The sequence below is a fragment of the Melanerpes formicivorus genome, unplaced genomic scaffold (genome assembly GCF_026170545.1).
Source record: "Melanerpes formicivorus ecotype bairdi unplaced genomic scaffold, bMelFor1.0.p_v2 SCAF_24, whole genome shotgun sequence".
Lineage (NCBI taxonomy): Eukaryota > Metazoa > Chordata > Aves > Piciformes > Picidae > Melanerpes > Melanerpes formicivorus.
The window spans coordinates 6773391-6793981 of NW_027142376.1; the positions used below are offsets into that span (position 1 = coordinate 6773391).

The 20591-nt window shown below is 51.2% G+C and overlaps 1 protein-coding gene across 4 annotated transcripts in view; it reads left to right on the forward strand.

The window, feature by feature from the left end:
* Positions 1-20591, forward strand: part of AOAH (acyloxyacyl hydrolase) — a 112023-nt gene that overhangs the window by 68515 nt on the left and 22917 nt on the right. For all 4 annotated transcript variants that reach the window (XM_068152735.1, XM_068152736.1, XM_068152734.1 and 1 more), the window contains exons 14-17: positions 3872-3954; positions 9986-10022; positions 14239-14313; positions 18260-18432. In XM_068152735.1, coding sequence (XP_068008836.1) covers positions 3872-3954; positions 9986-10022; positions 14239-14313; positions 18260-18432 — 368 coding nt within the window. The remainder of the gene's footprint in view (positions 1-3871; positions 3955-9985; positions 10023-14238; positions 14314-18259; positions 18433-20591) is intronic.

A 20591-nucleotide genomic window follows, 5' to 3' on the forward strand; every position in this document is an offset into this window, starting at 1 on the left:
CACAGCTCAGGTCGGAAGGGACCTCAGAGATCATCTTCTCCAACCTCCCCACTATGGTCAGGGACACCTCTCAGCTAGACTCAGCTGCTCAAGGCCTCATCCATCCTGGCCTTCAACACCCCCAGGAAGCAGACCTCCCTGGTAGCCTATTCCAGAGTCCCATCACCCACCTACTGAAGAACTTCTGCCTAAGCTCCAGTCTAACCCTGCTCTCCTTCAGCTTTTAACCACTCCTCCTTGTCCTGTCTCTGGACATCCTTATGAAAAGTCCCTCTGCAGCCTTCCTGTAGGATGCCTTCAGGTATTGGCAGGCAGCTCTAAGGTCCCCCTGGAGTCTTCTCTCCTCTAGGCTGAACACCCCCAGCTCCCTCAGCCTATCCTCCTAGCAGAGGTGTCGCAGCCCTTGGATCATCTTTGTGGCCCTCCTCTGGCCTTGCTCCATCAGGTAACACAGCACTCTGTGTTAGCTAATTCCTTTGGTGTCTAAATTCATGCACAAAATCATAGTATCATAGTATCAGTCAGGGTTGGAAGGGACCACAAGGATCATCTAGTCCCAACCCCCCTGCCATGGGCAGGGACACCCCACACTAGATCAGGCTGGACAGAGCCTCATCCAGCCTGGGCTTAAACACCTCCAGGGATGGGGCCTCAACCACCTAAATCAGCAGCCCAAATGGAGATGATGATCATGAAGCCATGGGTGGGACTCTGGCCTTCTCCCCAGCTTCCCTTTAGGCTGCTAGCCTTTCCTTTCACATCTTCATCTTTTCCCAGCAGTGCAAAGTGAAGGAGAGGACCCACCACAGTCAAGCATAACCTGCTTTCAGCCCAATCCATCCAAGACTCACGGCGCTGGGAAACAAATGCTCTGCCAATATTTCTTCCCTTTTATTTACTGCGCCCTAATGACCAATTGACAAGGCAATTAGTGAGCAACCAGCAGGAGTCTTTTGATCAACGATCTGTAACACCAAGATGGGTTTTTTTAAACACCTCCTCTGGAAAACAAAAAAAACATCCTGGATGGAAGCATTTCAAAGGAACTCTCCATCAGCTTAGAGTTTCTGAGGGAACAGGAGCAGGTAGTTAGAGATTTCCTCAGCAGTTTGGATCCCCACAAGTCCATGGGACCAGATGGGATCCATCCTAGGGTGCTGAGAGAGCTGGCAGAGGAGCTGGCCAAGCCACTCTCCATCATTTTTCAGCAGTCCTGGCTCACTGGAGAGGTCCCAGAGGACTGGAAGCTGGCCAACGTGGTGCCCATCCACAAGAAGGGCCAGTTGGATAAGCCAGGGAATTACCGGCCTGTCAGCCTGACCTCAGTGCCAGGCAAGATCATGGAACAGGTCATCCTGAGTGCAATCACACAGCACTGACAGGATGGCCAAGGGATCAGGCCCAGCCAGCATGGATTTAGGAAGGGCAGGTCCTGCCTCACCAATCTGATCTCCTTCTATGATCAGGTGACTGCCTGGTGGATGTGGGGCAGGCTGTGGATGTAGTCTACCTGGACCTCAGCAAGGCCTTTGACACTGTACCCCATAGCAAACTCCTGACCAAGCTGTCAGCCCATGGCTTGGACAGCAGCACACTGTGATGGGTTAGGAACTGGCTGGAGGGCTGAGACCAGAGAGTGGTGGTGAATGGTGCCACAGCCAGCTGGCAGCCAGGCACCAGTGGTGTGCCCCAGGGATCAGTGCTGGGCCCCATCCTCTTTAACATCTTTATTGATGATCTGGATGAGGGCATTGAGTCCATCATCAGTAAATTTGCAGATGACACCAAGCTGGGGGCAGGAGTTGATCTGCTGGAGGGTAGAGAGGCTCTGCAGAGGGACCTCGAGAGATGGGCAGAGTCCAAGGGCATGAGATTGAACACATCCAAGTGCCAGGTTCTGCACATTGGCCACAACAACCCCATGCAGTGCTACAGGCTGGGGTCAGAGTGGCTGGAGAGCAGCCAGCAGAGAGGGACCTGGGGGTACTGGTTGATGGTAGGCTGAACATAAGCCTGCAGTGTGCCCAGGCAGCCAAGAGGGCCAATGGCATCCTGGCCTGCATCAGGAGCAGTGTGGCCAGCAGGAGCAGGGAGGTCATTCTGCCCCTGTACACTGCACTGGTTAGGCCACACCTTGAGTCCTGTGTCCACTTCTGGGCCCCTCAGTTTAGGAAGGAAGTTGACTTGCTGGAAGGTGTCCAGAGAAGGGCAACAAAGCTGGGGAGGGGTTTGGAACACAAGTCCTATGAGTAGAGGCTGAGGGAGCTGGGGTTGCTGAGCCTGGAGAAGAGGAGGCTCAGGGGAGACCTTCTTGCTCTCTACAACTACCTGAAGGGAGGTTGTAGACAGGCAGAGATTGGTCTCTTCTCCCAGGCAACCAGCACCAGAACAAGAGGACACAGTCTCAAGTTGTGCCAGGGGAGGTTTAGGCTGGAGTTTAGGAAGAAGTTTTACACAGAGAGAATGATTGCCCATTGGAATGTGCTGCCCAGGGAGGTGGTGGGGTCACCATCCCTGGAGGTGTTCAGAAGGAGACTTGATAGGGTGCTTGGTGCCATGGTTTAGTTGATTAGGTGGTGTTGGATGATAGGTTGGATGCAATGATCTCAAAGGTCTTTTCCAACCTGGTCTGATCTATTCTATTCTATTCTATTCTATTCTATTCTATTCTATTCTATTCTATTCTATTCTATTCTATTCACAACTTGGCTTCTATTTTAGGCTAGAGTGACCAGGATTGAATAGATTTTTGACCACCAAAAAAATCCCACCACCCTAGAGATGTGGTGAAATAGAAAGAGATGCATAACTGGGGCACAGAGCTGTTCAGAGACAGGACATGGAGAGAGACTGTTTGCAAAGGCCTGCAGTGGCAGGACCAGGGGCAATGGCTTCAAACTAAAGAGCAGGTTGAGATTGGACGTTAGGAAGAAGTTCTGCACCACAAGGGTGGTGGAACACTGCAACAGGTTGCCCAGGGAGGCAGTTGGGGCCCCATCCCTGGAAATATTCAAGGTGAGGCTCAACAGGGCTCTGGGCAACCTGATCTAGTGGAAGATGTTGCTGCTGTCTGCAGAGGGGGTTGGACTGGATGACCTCTGTAGGTCCCTTCCAAACCAAATCATTCTATTAGCAGCACAATTTTATGAAAAACCCTTCAATATTTACATCCCAGTCTCTGAAAACCTTCCCAAAACCTAACCACAAGGCTAAACCCTCCAGGGAGAGAAAATGAGGAGGAGAAAGTTCTTCCCAGAAAGAGTTGTTGGCCACTGGAATGTGCTGCCCAGGGACGTGGTGGAGTCCCCATCACTGGAGGTGTTCAAGAGGGGATTGGATGTGACACTTGAAGCCATGGTTTAGTTGTCAGGAGGTGTTAGGTATATAGAATAGAATAGAATAGAATAGAATAGAATAGAATAGAATAGAATAGAATAGAATAGAATAGAATAGAATAGAATAGAATAGAATAGACCAGACCAGACCAGGTTGGAAGAGACCTTCAAGATCATCGTGTCCATCCTATTATCCAACACCACCTAATCAACTAAACCATGTAACCAAGCACCCTATCAAGTCTCCTCCTAAACATCTCCAATGGTTGGACTTGATGATCTCTGAAGTCCTTTCCAACCTTATTGATTCTATGATTCTATGAGTAACCAAACATGAGGCTGGAGAAGGGCCTGGAGCACATGGCTTATAATGAGCACCTGAGGGAGTTGGACTGGGGGTCCCTTCTCTTTGGGGGTGCCTTCCAAGCCAGCCCATTCTATGATTCTATGATTCTGTGATTCCTTTTGGACATCAGCTGTGTTTTCCTCAGGCTCCTCTCAGGTCAGCAGCTCACTGAGCTCTCCCTTCGTTGCAGGGGCTGGACGGACTCTCTGTACCTGCGCTTGCGCAGCAGGAATCGCTGCAATCACAGGGACCTGCAGAACATCTCCCAGAACGGTATGGGTTTCACCTGCTTTCTTTTAGAGCCTTGCCTTGCTGGTATGTGGTGCTGCCTCAATGAACCCCTCCCTGGTTACATGTGTGTCTGATGGAAAAGTAGAGAACAGCACTTATGGAACTCAGCACCTTCCTTCTGGATGAGGGGATTGGGTCCACCGTTAGTAAGTTTGCAGATGACACCAAGCTGGGGGCAGGAGTTGATCTGTTAGAGGGTAGGAGAGCTCTGCAGAGGGACCTTGACAGGCTGGACAGATGGGCAGAGTCCAATATGATAAACTCAAGGATCATCCAGTTCCAACCCCCCTGCCTTGGGTAGGGACACCTCACACTACAGCAGCTTGCTCACAGCCACATTCAGCCTGGCCTTCAAAACTGACCTAGTGTGAGGTGTCCCTGCCCATCTGAATCTACCCATTTCTAGTTTTGCTCCATCCCCCCCAGTGCTGTCGCGCCCTGACACCCTCAAAAGTCCCTCCCCAGCTTTCTTGGAGTCCCCTTCAGATCCTGGAAGGCCACAATTAGGTCTCCTCAGAGCCTTCTCTTCTCCAGACTGAACAGCCCCAGCTCCCTCAGTCTGTCCTCATAGCAGAGCAGCTCCAGCCCTCTGCTCACCCTCATGGCCCTTCTCTGGATGCCTTCCAGCACCTCCAGATCCTTCCTGTAATAGAGGCTCCAGAACTGGACACAGAGCTCCAGGTGGGGTCTCAGCAGAGCAGAGCAGAGGGGGAGCATCAGCTCCCTGGCCCTGCTGGCTCTGCTTCTCTTGCTGCAGCCCAGGCTCTGGTTGGCTTTCTGGGCTGCAAGTGCTCACTGCTGGCTCCTGTTGAGCTTCTCCTCCACCAGCACCCCCAGGTCCTTTTCTTCAGGGCTGCTCTCAAGGCTCCCTGTCCAGCCTATATTTGTGCCTGGGATTGCCCTGACCCAGCTGCAGGACCTTGCCCTTGTTCTTGTTGAACCTCATGAGGTTGTCATGGGCTCACCTCTGCAGCCTGTCCAGGTCCCTCTGGATGGATCCCTGTGCTGCCCCACACAGCTTGGTGTCATCAGCAATCCTGCTGAGGTTGCACTCAGTGCCACTGTCCATGGCACCAACAAAGATGTTAAACAAGCCTGGTCCCAGGGCTGATCCCTGAGGGACTCCACTTGTCCCTGGCCTCCCCTGGGACATGGACTCATTGGGACTAAAAACCCCAGACTTGACTCCAACGTTTGGGGACAAAAATGGAGCCCTAATGGTTGGGGTTTTTTGCCAAGAGAGATTTTGATGGGATTTGTCAAAGGGATTGTGAGAAAGGATGGCAGTAATCTCTTTTACAAATGAAGGCTCGTGGTGTTAGCCCTTTGTGTGCTGGATTAGATGTTCCCCCAGCAGCAGGTTGAAGGGATGGTTGATTGTTCTGTGATTAGCACACCGTGTTTCTATTGTGCTTAATGAATTCTCACGCTTCAGAAAGCTGGCTGCAGAAGCTTGGCAGCGTTTCCTCTGCTTGGGCAGATGATTTGGGTTCCTGGGAGGCTCTCCCTCCCAACAGAGGAGTCGTGTGGCCAGCAAGTAAGGGAGGAGCACTGCTGTCCCTAGCGCTGACTTGGTAACGGCTTGAGATTTCCTGGGAGACTTCAGATCAGAAAGGCTGGGCCCCAGCACTCCACCGCTGGCACACAGAGACCTCACCTAGCAGAAGAGGTTGCACAGAGGGGCAGCATGATGAAAGGAGCCATCTCGAGCTGGGGGGGGCTTTTTCACCTGAAAAACTTACTTTCTGGTGCCACCACTGATGCTACCAGCAGTGCCACTCATACACCTTCCTGCCAAGGCCTGGAATCAGACAATCACAGATCCACAAACCCTGAGAGGAGAGGCTGAGGGAGCTGGAGAAGAGGAGACTCAGGGGAGACCTTCTTGCTCTCTACAACTCCCTGAAGGGAGGTTGTAGCCAGGTGGGAGTTGGTCTCTTCTCCCAGGCAAGCAGCACCAGAACAAGAGGACACAGTCTCAAGCTGTGGCAGGGGAGGTTTAGGCTGGAGGTCAGCAAGAATGTCTTCCCAGCAAGAGAGATTGGCCATTGGAATGTGCTGCTCAGGGAGGTGGTGGAGTCACCATCACTGGAGGGGTTTAGGAAGAGCCTGGATGAGGCACTTGATGCCGTGGTTGAGTAGATTAGATGGTGTTGGGTGATAAGTTGGACTGGATGATCTCTGAGGTCTTTTCCAACCTGGTGAATTCTGTATTCTGATAGAGGTTGTATAGAACACTGTATAGAAGATTGTATCTATCTGCCTTGAATGTTCTCCTCCCCAATAGCATCTTGTACCACAAAAACTTCCTTGAAAAATTTACCCATTCAAACACTTCCCTAAACCCTCCCTCCTGAAGAAAAGGACCTGGGGGTGCTGATAGAGGAGAAGCTCAACAGGAGCCAGCAGTGAGCACTTGCAGCCCAGAAAGCCAACCAGGGCTGCAGCAAGAGAAGCTGAGTGTAGCAGGGCCAGGGAGGTGATTCTCCCCCTCTGCTCCACTCTGCTGAGACCCCACCTGGAGCTCTGAGTCCAGTTCTGGAGCCTCTGTTACAGGAAGGATCTGGAGGTGCTGGAAGGTGTCCAGAGAAGGGGCACGAGGATGAGCAGAGGGCTGGAGCTGCTCTCCTATGAGGACAGACTGAGGGAGCTGGGGCTGTTCAGTCTGGAGAGGAGAAGGCTCTGAGGAGACCTTCTTGTGGCCTTCCAGTATCTGAAGGGGGCTAAAAGAAAGCTGGGGAGGGAATTTTGAGGGTGTCAGGAAGTGATAGGAGTGGGGGCAAATGGAGCAAAACTAGAAATGGGGAGATTCAGATTGGATGTGAGGAAGAAGTTGTTCCCCATGAGGGTGGTGAGAGACTGGCACAGGTTGCCCAGGGAGGTGGTGGAAGCCTCATCCCTGGAGGTTTTTGCAGCCAGGCTGGCTGTGGCTGTGAGCAAGCTGCTGTAGTGTGAGGTGTCCCTGGCCATGGCAGGGGGTTGGAACTGGCTGATCCTTGAGGTCCCTTCCAACCCTAACAATTCTGTGATTCTATGATTTTCTTGATGTCTTTGCTTGACTTTTTAGCCCCTGCTGATGCTTTCCACAGAGCTGCTTGTAGCTACCTACACTTGGGGAAGCAACACACACTCAAGAGCAGCTTCTTACTGTTTTGCAAATTCAGTTTCAATTTCTAGAGACCCCAGTAGTTTATTTATGCTGGGACTGCAGCCCCAGCCCATGGAGACACAGGGGAAAATGTCTTAACAGAAGGATGTTGAACTCTAAGTGGAAGAAGGGACATTAACCTGAAAAAATCCCAAATCAGCTGGCAGTTAGTGATGTTCCAGAGCTTGATTTGCTAAGGATTTTATGGGAGACTGAGGCTGCTTAAAAGAGCTTCTTGACTTTGAGTGAAACAGCAACCCTCAGGAGAGCAGCATCAGACAGATAGATTCATTTTGAGCTGGGAATGAACTGGATTATTTAAAACATAAAGGCTTCCTTGCTGTATGCAGCTGGCATCAGTGTGAGTGATGACAACAAAAGCCCTGCTATCAAAATGCAAAGTGTATTGTTGCTACCTCAGGGGTTTAGTTCTTACCTCTCTCCCCTGTACCAATCCAGCAGGGATTTAATGATGTTCTGTCCACATGTTTTCCCCTAAGAGCTGCGGGGAGGGCAGGGTTTGCTCCTCAAAGTGAGCATCAGAGGCACAATGCAGTAAAGAGGAGAAGAGAGAGACAAAGGAGGAGCTGAGGGGGCAGCGGAGAGAGAGAGGAACACAAGAGGAGAAAGAGGAAGGAAAAGGAAGAGAGTTGAAATGCTGAGAAATGAAAGGCAGTACAAGCTGTGGGGCCTGCTTCTCTGAAGGGCATGGTTCTGTCCTGTGATGGGAGGTGAGTTTCTTTGCAATCACAGTCCTAGTCTCATCTTTAACAAAGCAAAAAAGGCCTTTTTTTAGCTCCTCATTTGCTATTGCTCTGGCACTGCAGGTGATGGAGTTTGCTTTGTGTGCTCTGGGCAGCCAGGATGTGTATGCATAGCCTTCAAAGACCTGCTAGAAAGCTTTATGCATAAAAGCTTTCCAGACTTTTCTTATTCAAGACATAAATGAAAGGTTATAGATGCTCCCAGGTGTTTAGGTGCACCTAGCTCTTTCCCTGGAGGAGGAAATATTTGCTTCCATCAAGCCTGAGACTCAGCCCCCTACAACAAACTTCTCTCTACATTTGATGGGTTAACTGTTTGGTGGATAATGAACTAATTGGATGGTAGAATCCAGAGGGTCTTTGTTTTGTGATCCCCATAATTTGTCAAGGTTTTGATGTGCAGATGGAGAGCAGTAACAAATGTCCCTCAGGTGCCCATACTGGGACCAGGAATGCTTAATGTCTTCATTAATGACATAAACAATGGGACGGACTGCAACCTCGGCAAGTTTGCAGATGACTCCAAGCTGAGTATCCCTCCAGCTGACATGCCTGAGGGATGGGATGGCATCCAGGGGGACTTGGACACGCTGGAGGAGTCAGCCTGTGTGAACCTCAGGGGGTTCCACAAGGGACAAGTGCAGGATTCTGCACCTGGGACAAGGCAATGCTCAGTATCAGCACAGGTTGGGGGACAAAAGGATTGAGAGCAACTCTGCTGAGAAGAGCTCGGGGGTCCTGGTGGATGAAAAGCTGGATGTGAGGTGGCAAGGTGTGCTCACAGCCCAGAAAGCCAACAATATCCAGGGCTGCATCAAAAGCAGAGGTGATTCTGCCCCTCTACTCCCCTCAGGTGAGACCCCACCTGCAGTGCTGTGGCCAGCTCTGGAGTCCTCAGCACAGGAGAGACATGGAGCTGTTGGAGTGGCTCCAGAGAAGGGCCACAGACATGATGAGAGGTCTGGAACACCTCTGCTGTGAGGACAGGCTGAGAGAGTTGGGGTTGTCCAGCCTGGAGAAGAGAAGGCTCCAGGGAGACCTTGTCATGGCCTTTCAGCACTGAAAGGGGATCTACAAGAAAGAAGGGGACACATTTTTTCACAGGGCCTCTTGCAACAGGACAAGGCTTGATGGATTTAAACTAAAAGAGAGGAGATTTAGACTAGGTGTAAGGAAGAAACTTTTCTACAGTGATAGCAAAACCCTGGCACAGGCTGTCCAGAGAGGTGGCAGAAGCTCCATCCCTCGAAAGATTCCATATGAAGCTGTATGGGGCTTTGAGCAACCTGATCTGGTTGAAGATGTCCCTGGTTACTGCAGGGGTGTTGGACTAGATGACTTTTAAAGGTCTTTCCTAACCCAAAGCATTCTCTAGTCCATGATTTGGGTGAGCTGCCATTGAAATGCAGAGCTGCTCAGGAGGGCTGCAGATGGCCTCAGGCTATTTTTCCTAAGTCTGCAGCAAGCAATGCAGAGCTTTGGTGCTGTGGTGTCTAGTGCTATTTCAGATGCTCTGCAGTATGTTTTCCACTTCCAGCTGCCCCTCCAGAAGTGCACAGTCTCTCAGGCATCCTGGTTTGTATCTGCCAGTCCTGCTGCAGGGGCTCTTGCCACGTCAAAACCGGCACTTGGTGCCTATGTTTGAGACCTGAATCAGTCCCAGTGTGGTGTAGCTGTGAGACACTCACTGCCTCAGGAAGAAGAGTGAGAACAGCTCCCTTTGCAATTCATAGGGAAAGTTAAAAGTAGATCACTGCTGACAAGTCAGGCTGGCTGGTTTACAAGAGACTACTGTGTTCAACAGACAGGGATAAGCTGCCAGGTCTGGATTTAAAGCCAGATCTAAACAGTTCAGCACTTAAAAGCATTTGATTTACTACAGTCTGAAGGGTGGGGCTCAGGTAAGAGGTAGCAGGTCCCTGGAGCTTAGCTTTGCTTCCTACTGCCAGCACCCAAAAAGGTGACAGAGAGAACTTGCAGTTCCATTTTTGTTTTAAAGACATTTCACTCTTGGAAACGTGAACTGAAGCCAAGTGTTGCACTTGGTTCTGTTGGTCACTGATGCTGTCCTGTTTCTCTTATTCCTTCTCCCTGTGCTCAGGTGGCTCCTCAGGAAACCTCCTCTGCCTAATAAAAAGGTGAGTCCTTAATGGGATTGAAGTGCTGGCTGGGGCTAGGGAAGCATTGCTGGAATCCTCCTTCTTCAAAGGACAAACACCCCTGCAAAGCACTGGAAGGGATGTCTCACCCACAGGCATCCCAAAAAGCACAGCTTCCCTTGGCCTCTGTGCTCTGGAGTGCTGCCTCTTTCTGTAGTGGAAAGCACAGAATAGATCTGTCTGGAAGAGACCTCAGAGATCCTTCAGTCCAGCCCTTGACCCAACACCAAACCATGTCCCTGAGCACCAGCTCCACGGGCTGTTTAAACACCCCCAGGGATGGTGACTCCAGCACTGCCCTGGGCAGAACATTCCAATGGTTGAGAGCCCTTCCAGTGAAGAAATATTTCCTAGCATCCAGCCTGAACCTCCCCTGGTGCAGCTTGGAACCATTGCCTCTGGGCCTGTTGCTTGCCACCAAGGAGCAGAGGCTGCCCCCTCCTCACTCCAACCTCCCTCCAGGGAGCTATAGAGAGCAATGAGGTCTCTCCTGAGCCTCCTCTTCTCCAGACTGAAGACCCCCAGCTCCCTTAGCCCCTCCTCACAGCCCAGGTGCTCCAGGCCCTTCTTCAGCCTCATTGCCCTTCTCTGGACATGCTCCAGCCCCTCAGTGTCCTTCCTCTGGTGAGGGCCCCAGAACTGAACACAACACTCTCCTCCCTGTCCCTGCTGGCCACAGTGTTCCTAATCCCAGCCAGGATGCCACTGGCTTTCTTGGCCACCTTGGCACATTGCTGGCTCATATTTAATCCACTGCCAACCAGAACCCCCAGGTCCTTCTCTGAGTCGCAACTTTCCAAGCACACATCCCCAAGTCTGTAGCTTACCAATATTCATCACCAGAACAAAAGCTGTTTCAAAGTGTGGAGGTTACCATCTCCAGGGCCTGCATCTTCACCCAGTTAAGCCATCAGCATTTCCAGTGGTATCAGACTAAGCCTCTCCCTAACTCTGTGCTTTGTGTTGTCCTAACTACCTGGCTCCTGATCATGCAGTTAGGTAGCAAGGTAGATAGACAGAGGCAGGTCCATGGTGTGGTCTCCATAGAGAACCAGAGAATGCTTGGGGTTGAGAGAGACCTTTAAAAGTGATCTGGCCCAACCCTTCTGTAATGACAACCACATCATGTGGACATGACTGAGTAGCTGCTGGGAAGTGGGAGGTAGGAGCTCTCATTTTCAGATGAATTTGGGTGGGCTGCAGGGCAGTTTAGTCTGATTTAGTTTGCTTGATGCTGATAAAGTTCACATCCAGAGGGATTTATTGTTCTCTCCCCCAGAAAAGTAGTAATGAATCCTTGCCCTCTCATACTGAACTTCAAGCCACATCCTGATTTTATCTTGAGGCCAATCCTACATGTAGCTTAGGTCTCAGCCACACAGAGTTTGCCTCTCCCATCTCTCATTTAAAGCTTCCCATCTTGATTTATGTCTTTGCCTCAAAATGAAACTGCTTGGTGTGGCTTCTGAACAACAGCAAGAAGATAGAAAGCCAGTGGGGGAAAAAAAGCAGTGGAAAGACAAATCCATGAGGGGCAAAAGGGAGAAGTAAAGAACAAACAAACAAACAAACAAACAAAAACTATGTTTAAGAAACTTTGCTAAAATATCAAAATATAGCCCTCCAAAAAACACAGCCCAACAACAAACCCCAAACCAAACTGTCTGGGTTTTAGAAGTGAGACAGAGCTCTCTAACTCTTCTCAAGGACTTCAGCAAGGCCTTAGATGCCATCCCCCACAGCAAACTCCTGGCCAAGCTGTCAGCCCATGGCTTGGACAGCAGCACTCTGAGCTGGGTTAGGAACTGGCTGGAGGGCTGAGCCCAGAGAGTGGTGGTGAATGGTGTCACATCCAGCTGGCAGCCAGGCACCAGTGGCATCCCCCAGGGATCAGTGCTGGGCCCCATCCTCTTTAACATCTTTATTGATGATCTGGATGAGGGCATTGAGTCCATCATCAGTAAATTTGCAGATGACACCAAGCTGGGGGCAGGAGTTGATCTGCTGGAGGGTAGAGAGGCTCTGCAGAGGGACCTCGACAGGCTGGACAGATGGGCAGAGGCCAAGGGCAGGAGATTGAACACATCCAAGTGCCAGGGGCTGCACATTGGCCACAGCAACCCCATGCAGTGCTACAGGCTGGGGTCAGAGTGGCTGAGAGCAGCCAGGCAGAGAGGGACCTGGGGGTGCTGGTTGATGGTAGGCTGAACATGAGCCTGCAGTGTGCCCAGGCAGCCAAGAGGGCCAATGGCATCCTGGCCTGCATCAAGAACAGTGTGGCCAGCAGGAGCAGGGAGGTCATTCTGCCCTGGACTCAGCACTGGTTAGGCCACACCTCGAGTCCTGTGTCCAGTTCTGGGCCCCTCAGTTTAGGAAGGAGGTTGACTTGCTGGAAGGTGTCCAGAGAAGGGCAACGAAGTTGGTGAGGGGTTTGGAACCCAGCCCTGTGAGGAGAGGCTGAGGGAGCTGGGGTTGCTTAGCCTGGAGAAGAGGAGGCTCAGGGGTGACCTTATCACTCTCTACAACTACCTGAAGGGAGGTTGTAGCCAGGTGGGGGTTGGTCTCTTCTCCCAGGCAAGCAGCACCAGAACAAGAGGACACAGTCTCAAGCTGTGCCAGGGGAGGTTTAGGCTGGAGGTTAGGAAGAAGTTTTACACAGAGAGAGTGATTGCCCATTGGAATGGTCTACCTGGCGAGGTGGTGGAGTCACCATCACTGGAGGTGTTGAGGAGGAGACTTGCTAGGGTGCTTGGTTGCATGGTTTAGTTGATTAGATGGTGTTGGATGATAGGTTGGACAAGGTGATCTTGAAGGTCTCTTCCAACCTGGTCTATTCCATTCCATTCCGTTCCATTCCATTCCATTCCATTCCATTCCATTCCATTCCATTCCATTCCATAGTAGTTAAAGGAAAACTCCACACAGGGTTGGATAGAAATACAGAGTATGATTGGAAGTTTAACTGGAAGTGCTGTTCATAGACTGCAGGCTGCAGTGCAGAGCACATCAAACACAGAGAAATCCATAGGCCATGGTTATCCAAGAACCTCCTCAGGCAAAAGTTTCCCCAACCTCCACCAAACCAGGTCAAAATCCAGACCTCAAATGCCCCTCACCCATACCTCCCTGCTAGCCAGGCCCAAAATGATGCAGCTGGAAATACAGGTTTGCTCAGGCAGGAGCAGGATGCTCAAGGCCAAACACCTCCCCCATACCAAACAGGAGATAGGGGAGCCTGCATTGGAAGGTAGCAGAGAGAGGAGAAGGGGAAGAGGCAGCTTGTGTTGTCCCCTTATAAAGGGTAGATGCAGGCATTCTGGGAGTGAAGTTCTTCACTGGGAGAAAGTTCTTCACTGAGAGCCATTTGTCATTGGAATGTGCTGCCCAGGGAGGTGGTGGAGTCACCATCCCAGGAGGGGTTCAAGAGGGGATTGGATGTGGCACTTGGTGCCATGATCTAGTCATGGGGTCTGTGGTGACAGGTTGGACTTGATGATCTTTGAGGTCTCTTCCAACCTTGGTGATTCTGTGATTCTGTAAATTACACTTAGCAGTCCACCTCCAGAACTGATCTAGCCTCTTGGAAGAGTTCTCTGTCATAGAATCACAGAACCAACCAGGTTGGAAAAGACCTCAGAGATCATCAAGTCCAACTCAACACCATCTAATCAACTAAACCATGGCTCCAAGTGCCACATTCAAGCCTTTTTTGAACACCTCCAGGGATGCTGACTCCACCACCTCCCTGGGCAGCACATTCCAATGGCAAGTTACTCTTTCTGGGAAGAACTTTTTCCTCATCTTGAGTCTAAACCTCCCCTGGCATAACTTGAGACTGTGTCTTCTTGTTCTGGTGCTGCTTGCCTGGGAGAAGAGACCAACCCCCACCTGGCTACAACCTCCCTTCAGGTAGATGTAGAGAGCAAGAAGGTCTCCCCTGAGCCTCCTCTTCTCCAGGCTAAACAACCCCAGCTCCCTATGGTTTCTTAAAGGCATCCAGCCTCAAACCATGGAGCAAACCACCCCCTAGAGAAGCTCCCTCAGACCCCTTTTCCAAACATAGAAGCCAAGGCATCTGAGAATTGGCCAAATCTAAGCAGGCTGCTTCCAGATGCCATCTCATGAAAGCATGGTGTGAGATTCAGACCATGAGGAAGTATTTTGCCATTGATGTAGGCATGCATTTCTCTTTCAGCTTGGCCAGAAACCAGCTGCTGGACAACCCAGCCATAGTGATCTACGCTACGATCGGGAACGATGTCTGCAACGGGTAAGGTGGACACCAAGTCAGTGTTTGTTTATGGCAGCACAGATTTGATGCCTTTAAAGTACTGCTGGCTGCTTGGACGCTTGGGTGTCAGTGCTTTGTGCTTCCCCATGCTGGCATTTTGCTTTGCCTTCAGTCTGTGCCTCATTCCTATCTTTCTGCTGAACGCTCCAGGTTGTTGCCTTAGCTGTCTTTGTCCTTCTCACCAACTGTCCTCGTTTGAAATCATAGAATCAATAAGGTTGGAAAAGACCTCAGAGATCATCAAGTCCAACCTGTCACCTAACATCTCCTGACAACTAAACCATGGCTCCAAGTGCCACATCCAATCCTTTACTGAACACCTCCAGAGACGGTGATTCCACCACCTCCCTGGGCAGCATATTCCAACGGCCAATTACTCCTTCTGGGAAGAACTTTCTCCTCACCTCCAGCCTAAACCTCCCCTGGCACAGCTTGAGACTGTGTCCTCTTGTTCTGGTGCTGGGTGCCTGGGAGAAGAGACCAACCCCCACCTGGCTGCAACCTCCTTTCAGGTAGCTGTAGATAGCAATAAGGTCTGCCCTGAGCCTCCTCTTCTCCAGGCTAAGCAACCCCAGCTCCCTCAGCCTCTCCTCATAGGGCTTATGCTCAAATTTGGAGCTTGTCTTTCTTTTCCAAGCCAGTGATGAAGTGACCAATGGCATGTCTGAAGTAGAATGCATCTAACTTAGCAGATGAAATGAAGTATAACAACAGGAGGGGATGGAGAGGGAGAGTTTAAAAGGATGTGTATCTGTCTCACCCAGCGTGTCACCTCCTGGCAGGAGGGAGAGCATGACTGCTTTACCTTTCCTGAAGAATGACAACATAGTCCCCTGTCCAGGCCTATTTTTTTAGAGTCATAGAATGGTCTGGGTTGGAAGGGACCTCCAAAGGTCACTTAGTCCAACCCCTCTGTGGTAAGCAGAAATTTTCCCTAATGTTCCTTGGCACCTAACCTAAACCTCCCTTGAGGCCATTCCCTTGTCCTATCACTTCTTGCTTAGGGGAAGGAACCACCACCCACCTCACTACCACCTCCATTGAGGGAGTTGTAGAGAGTGAGAAGATCTGCCCTTGGCTTCCTTCACTCCAGAGTAGACAAGCACTTTCCTCAGGTGCTCCCCCTAAGAGTTGTTCTCTAGACCCTTCACCAGTTTCCTGTCTTCCTTTGGACATGCTCCAGCACATCCATGTCCTTCTTGTACACAGATTCCTGTACCTGCCTTCAGCCAGGCTCTGCTGTGTGCATGGTCCAAGTGTGCTGCTTCCCTGCCTTAGCTCAAAGAACCTTCTTCTTTTGTTTTATTCCTCATTCTGCAGGTTAGTCCTTTCCCTTCCCCTGTCCCTGCCACTGCTTTCCATTCTTGCCTGAAGTAAAAAGAGCTGCTCCACCAACTTGCACAGCCTGGGCTTTGCCTTGCCCATTTGTCTGTTCCAACCCAGTGTTTATTACTTGAAACTCTGCTGTCTTTTTATCTCAGCATCCATTACCTGGCAGAGACACTTTTGTCTGCTCAAATTCTCCCTGCTGTCTGTTTGTTGCCAAAACATTTGCAGCATCAAAAGAGGCTCTCAGGCTGCACTGATCCCTTTAACTCCAGCAAGGAAAGAAGCTGCAGCTTCTGTAGCAGCACACTGCTTCCATCGAGTGGGATGGAGAGCAGAGAGAGATCTTTCCAGTGTCCAGTCCCTGTCTGTAGCTTCCCTGGCTCTGATGTCCCCACAGAGGTCATGGTGGGTGCAGAGTATCCAACAGGCTTGACTTCAAACCCCGAGCTTGACAAACAAAAGCCTCTTCAAGGACAGCTTTCAAGTGCAGCAGTGGAGCCTTGCTGGCCTTATCCTCTCTTTTACCTTTGAAGGAGAGCAGTGTGCTGTGCACACCAGAGACACAGCTCCCAGCCAAAGCCCTGTGAAAATGCCAGTGTTTCATCCCAAGCAAAGGCAGGGCAGGGAGCAGTGTGGATGTTTGCAGAGGAGCAAGATAATGAAATTGGCAGCCTGTGCCACACATTCCCAGTTGTCTCCACACTCTGCTGTCCAAAGAAGGGGGCTAGACAAATAAAGACAGATGGCAATGGTGTCTCTCAGCCCACTGAGGTGTAAAAGTGGGACACACAGACCTGTAACTAGACAAAGAAAAACCCCATTCAGACAGGAAGATAGTGAGAAGCAGCAGTCTCAAATGCTGTGCAATTATTGCACACTTTAGTTGCATTGGGGGTAAGGAAACATTTCTCCAACCTCTCTTTTATACATTTCCACTTATGGCATCTCCAACAAACCCTTGCAGAGTGGTTTCACACCAACTCTTTCTACAATATTAATGAAGGCAAAAGGACAAAACCAGAACCAAAACCCCAGACCTGCTGCTGAAGGGAAACCTCCTTCATGGTGGGCAGAAACCATCACTGGCTGCTGCCTGCCAGGGAGGGATGGTGTGAGGGTGCCACAACAGCCTTGATGCTCACCCAGGCACCCTGAGGTCCTTGTGACAGAGCCCCAAATGACTGTGCCCACAGGACAGCTTGCTACTGGGTGGGTTTTCATGTCAGGGCCTGGCACAGACAGGAAATGTGAAGCAATGCACTGAAATATCTGCATGGCTTCAGTGGAGAGTGACAAAACAGAGTGGAGTTCCAAATGGCAATATTCATTTCAGCTCACCCTGCCCTCTTTGCTTGCAGGAGAGGCCTTACATCAGAGCAGGGCTTATGAAATCAAGTCCTGCAATACCTATAGGCAAAATGAAGTAATTTAAGGGCAAAAGCCCAGCCTTATCTCCAAAGTACCTTGCCTGGGTGGATGTCACAAGCAGAGGCCTGGCTCTTAATGCTGCTTTATTTTCCAGCTCTCCCTAACCAGAAAAGCCTTAAACATTTGAGCAGCACATACTGCATTAAGAGAACTTTCTAGGCCCAGGGAGCTCATCTGATTATGATTCTGTGTGCAAAGCAAAGCCCACCGAAGAATCCCAAATCCTTGCTAGGGAATGAGGTTCACCCACACGGCGCTCAGCACCCCCCAAAATCCCCTCCCCCCCTCTATTTCTAATGCACTGAAACAGGACAAAAGTGCTTTGGAAGCCTTCTGTTTCTACAGTGCTCACTGGTAACAACTCCTACCTGATTCCCCAGCAGCTCATTCAGCACTGCAAGCACCAAGTTTGCCTTTCCCTGGGAAACTATGAAAGAGATTTAATCGATGTCTATCAATATCTACGGGCTGGGGGTCAAGAGGGAGGGGACAGGCTCTGCTCAGTTGCACCCTGGGAGAGGACAAGGGGCAATGGATGGAAACTCCAGCATGGGAGGTTCCACCTCAACATGAGGAGGAACTTCTTCACTGTGAGGGTCACAAAGCCCTGGAGCAGGCTGCCCAGAGAGGTTGTGGAGTCTCCTTCTCTGGAGCCTTTCCAGCCCTGCCTGGATGTGTTGCTGTGTGACCTGTGCTGGATTCTCTGGTCCTGCTCTGGCAGGGGGGTTGGACTGGAAGATCTCTTTGGGTCCCTTCCAACCCCTGACCTCCTGTGAGCCTGTGGGAGGTAACAGGGCCTGGACAGAGCCTCCAGGCTGCTAAGCTATTCACCCAGAGAATCAACCAGGTTGGAAGAGACTTCCAAGATCATCAAGTCCAACAGATCACCCAGCCCCAACTGATCAACCAGACCATGGCTCCAAGCTGCACCAGGGGAGGTTCAGGCTGGATGCTAGGAAATATTTCTTCACTGGAAGGCTTCTCAACCACTGGAATGTTCTGCCCAGGGCAGTGCTGGAGTCACCATCCCTGGAGGTGTTCCAGCAGCCTGTGGAGCTGGTGCTCAGCGACATGGTTTAGTGCTGACCCTTCAGTGCTGGGTCGAGGGTGGGACTGGCTGATCTCTGAGGTCTCTTCCAAGCAGATGCACTCTGTGATTCCTCTGCAGGAACCGTGACACTCTGGCTCACATGACTACCCCCAAGGAGATGCTGTCCAACGTGCTGCAGGCCCTGCGGTACCTGGACTCCCGGCTCCCCAGCGGCAGCCACCTCATCCTGACGGGCTTGGTAGACGGTCGCTTCCTCTGGGACAACCTGCACGACAGATACCACCCTCTAGGTAAAGAGGAGATGGGTGGGGGGCCTCCTCCTGCTTATCTGCCTCCTTGAGTTGCCTCCTCTCTCTGCATTTTTTATCAATCTGTTGATTGACAAGCAGAGTCCCTCAGGGATCAGTCCTGGGACCTGTCTTGTTCAACATCTTTGTGGGTGCCATGGACAGTGGCATTGAGTGCACCCTCAGCAAGTTTGCTGATGACACCAAGCTGTGTGGTGCAGCAGACAGGGTGGAGGGAAGGGAGGCCATCCAGAGGGACCTTGACAGGCTGGAGAGGTGGGCACAAGCCAACCTCATGAGGTTCAACAAGACCAAGGGCAGGGTCCTGCATCTGGGTTGAGGCAATCCCAGGCACAAATCCAGGCTGGGCAGTGACTGGCTGGAAAGCAGCCCTGAGGAGAGAGACTTGGGGGTGCTGGTGGACAAAAAGCTCAACATGAGCTCTCAGTGTGCACTTGCAGCCCACAAAGCCAATCAGATCCTGGGCTGCATCAGGAGAAGTGTGGCCAGCAGGTCAAGGGAGGTGATCCTCCCTCTCTACTCAGCCCTGGTGAGACCCCACCTGGAGTACTGTGTCCAGTTCTGGAGCCCCTATTACAAGAGGGATGTGGAGGTGCTGGAAGGTGTCCAGAGAAGGGCCACGAGGATGATCAGAGGGCTGGAGCTGCTCTCCTATGAGGACAGACTGAAGGAGTTGGGGCTGTTCAGTCTGGAGAAGAGAAGGCTCCGAGGTGACCTAATTGTGGCCTTCCAGTATCTGAAGGGGGCCTACAAGAAGGCTGGGGAAGGACTTCTCAGGATCTCAGGTAGTGATAGGACTAGGGGGAATGGAATGAAGCTGGAGGTGGGGAGATTCAGGCTGGATGTGAGGAGGAAGTTCTTCACCATGAGAGTGGTGAAACCTTGGAATGGGTTGTCCAGGGAGGTGGTCAAGGCCTCGTCCCTGGAGGTGTTTAAGCCCAGGCTGGATGAGGCTCTGTCCAGCCTGATCTAGTGTGGGGTGTCCCTGGCCATGGCAGGGGGGTTGGAACTAGATGATCCTTGTGGTCCCTTCCAACCCTGAATGAAACTATGATACTATGAAACTATGATAATCTCAAGCAGACATGGCAGGGTGGAGGAGAGCTGAGAAACATGAGACAGGGAGTGGCTGTGCAGCAGAAGTGTTGTGGTCTCACCAGGGCGGAGGAGAAGGGTGCTGAGGGGCATGGGTGAGTGGTGATCCAGCAGTGTTGGGTTACTGGGTAGACTTGAAGATCTTAAAGGGCTCATCCAACCAAAACTATTCTATGATTCTGTGTTTCCAGCACAAATCTCGGGGAGGGCCACCAGAACTTCACACTCCCTATCTTTCCCTCCCCTGGGCAGCTGATAGGATAGAATAGGAGTAGAATAGAATAGGAATGGAATGGAATGGAATGGAATGGAATGGAATGGAATGGAATGGAATGGAATGGAATGGAATGGAATGGAATGGAATGGAATGGAATGGAATGGAATAGACCAGGTTGGAAAACACCTTTGAGATCATCAAGTGCAACCTATCACCTAACACCATCTAATCAACTAAACCATGGCACCAAGTGCCTCAGCCAGGCTCTTCTTAAACACCTCCAGTGATGGTGACTCCACCACCTCCCTGGGCAGCACATTCCAATGCCCAATCTCTCTTGCTGGGAAGAACTTCTTCCTAACATTCAGCCTAAACCTCTCCTGGCACAGCTTGAGGCTGTGTCCTCTTGTTCTGGTGCTGATTGCCTGGGAGAAGAGACCAACCCCCACCTGGCTACAACCTCCCTTTCAGGTAGTTGTAGAGAGCAAGAAGGTCTCCCCTGAGCCTCCTCTTCTCCAGGCTAAGCAACCCGAGCTCCCTCAGCCTCTCCTCACAGGGCTGTGCTCCAGACCCCTCCCCAGCTGTGTTGCCCTTGATACTGCTGCTGGGCAATAGGCAGCTCTGACATGGGCAGGAATCACCTCTGATTCCTGCACAGCAACCTGAGGAGGCCGTTTCAGCTGGCAGAGCTCATCCTTTGTGGTCCCCAGAGCAGCAGCAGCAAAGATTGTGTGTTTCAGCACTGCAAATAACAGAGCCTGATGGGAGGATCAGGGCACTGTAAACTCAGGGAGCTGAGGGACCATTCCATTTCCATCTTGGTTGTAGC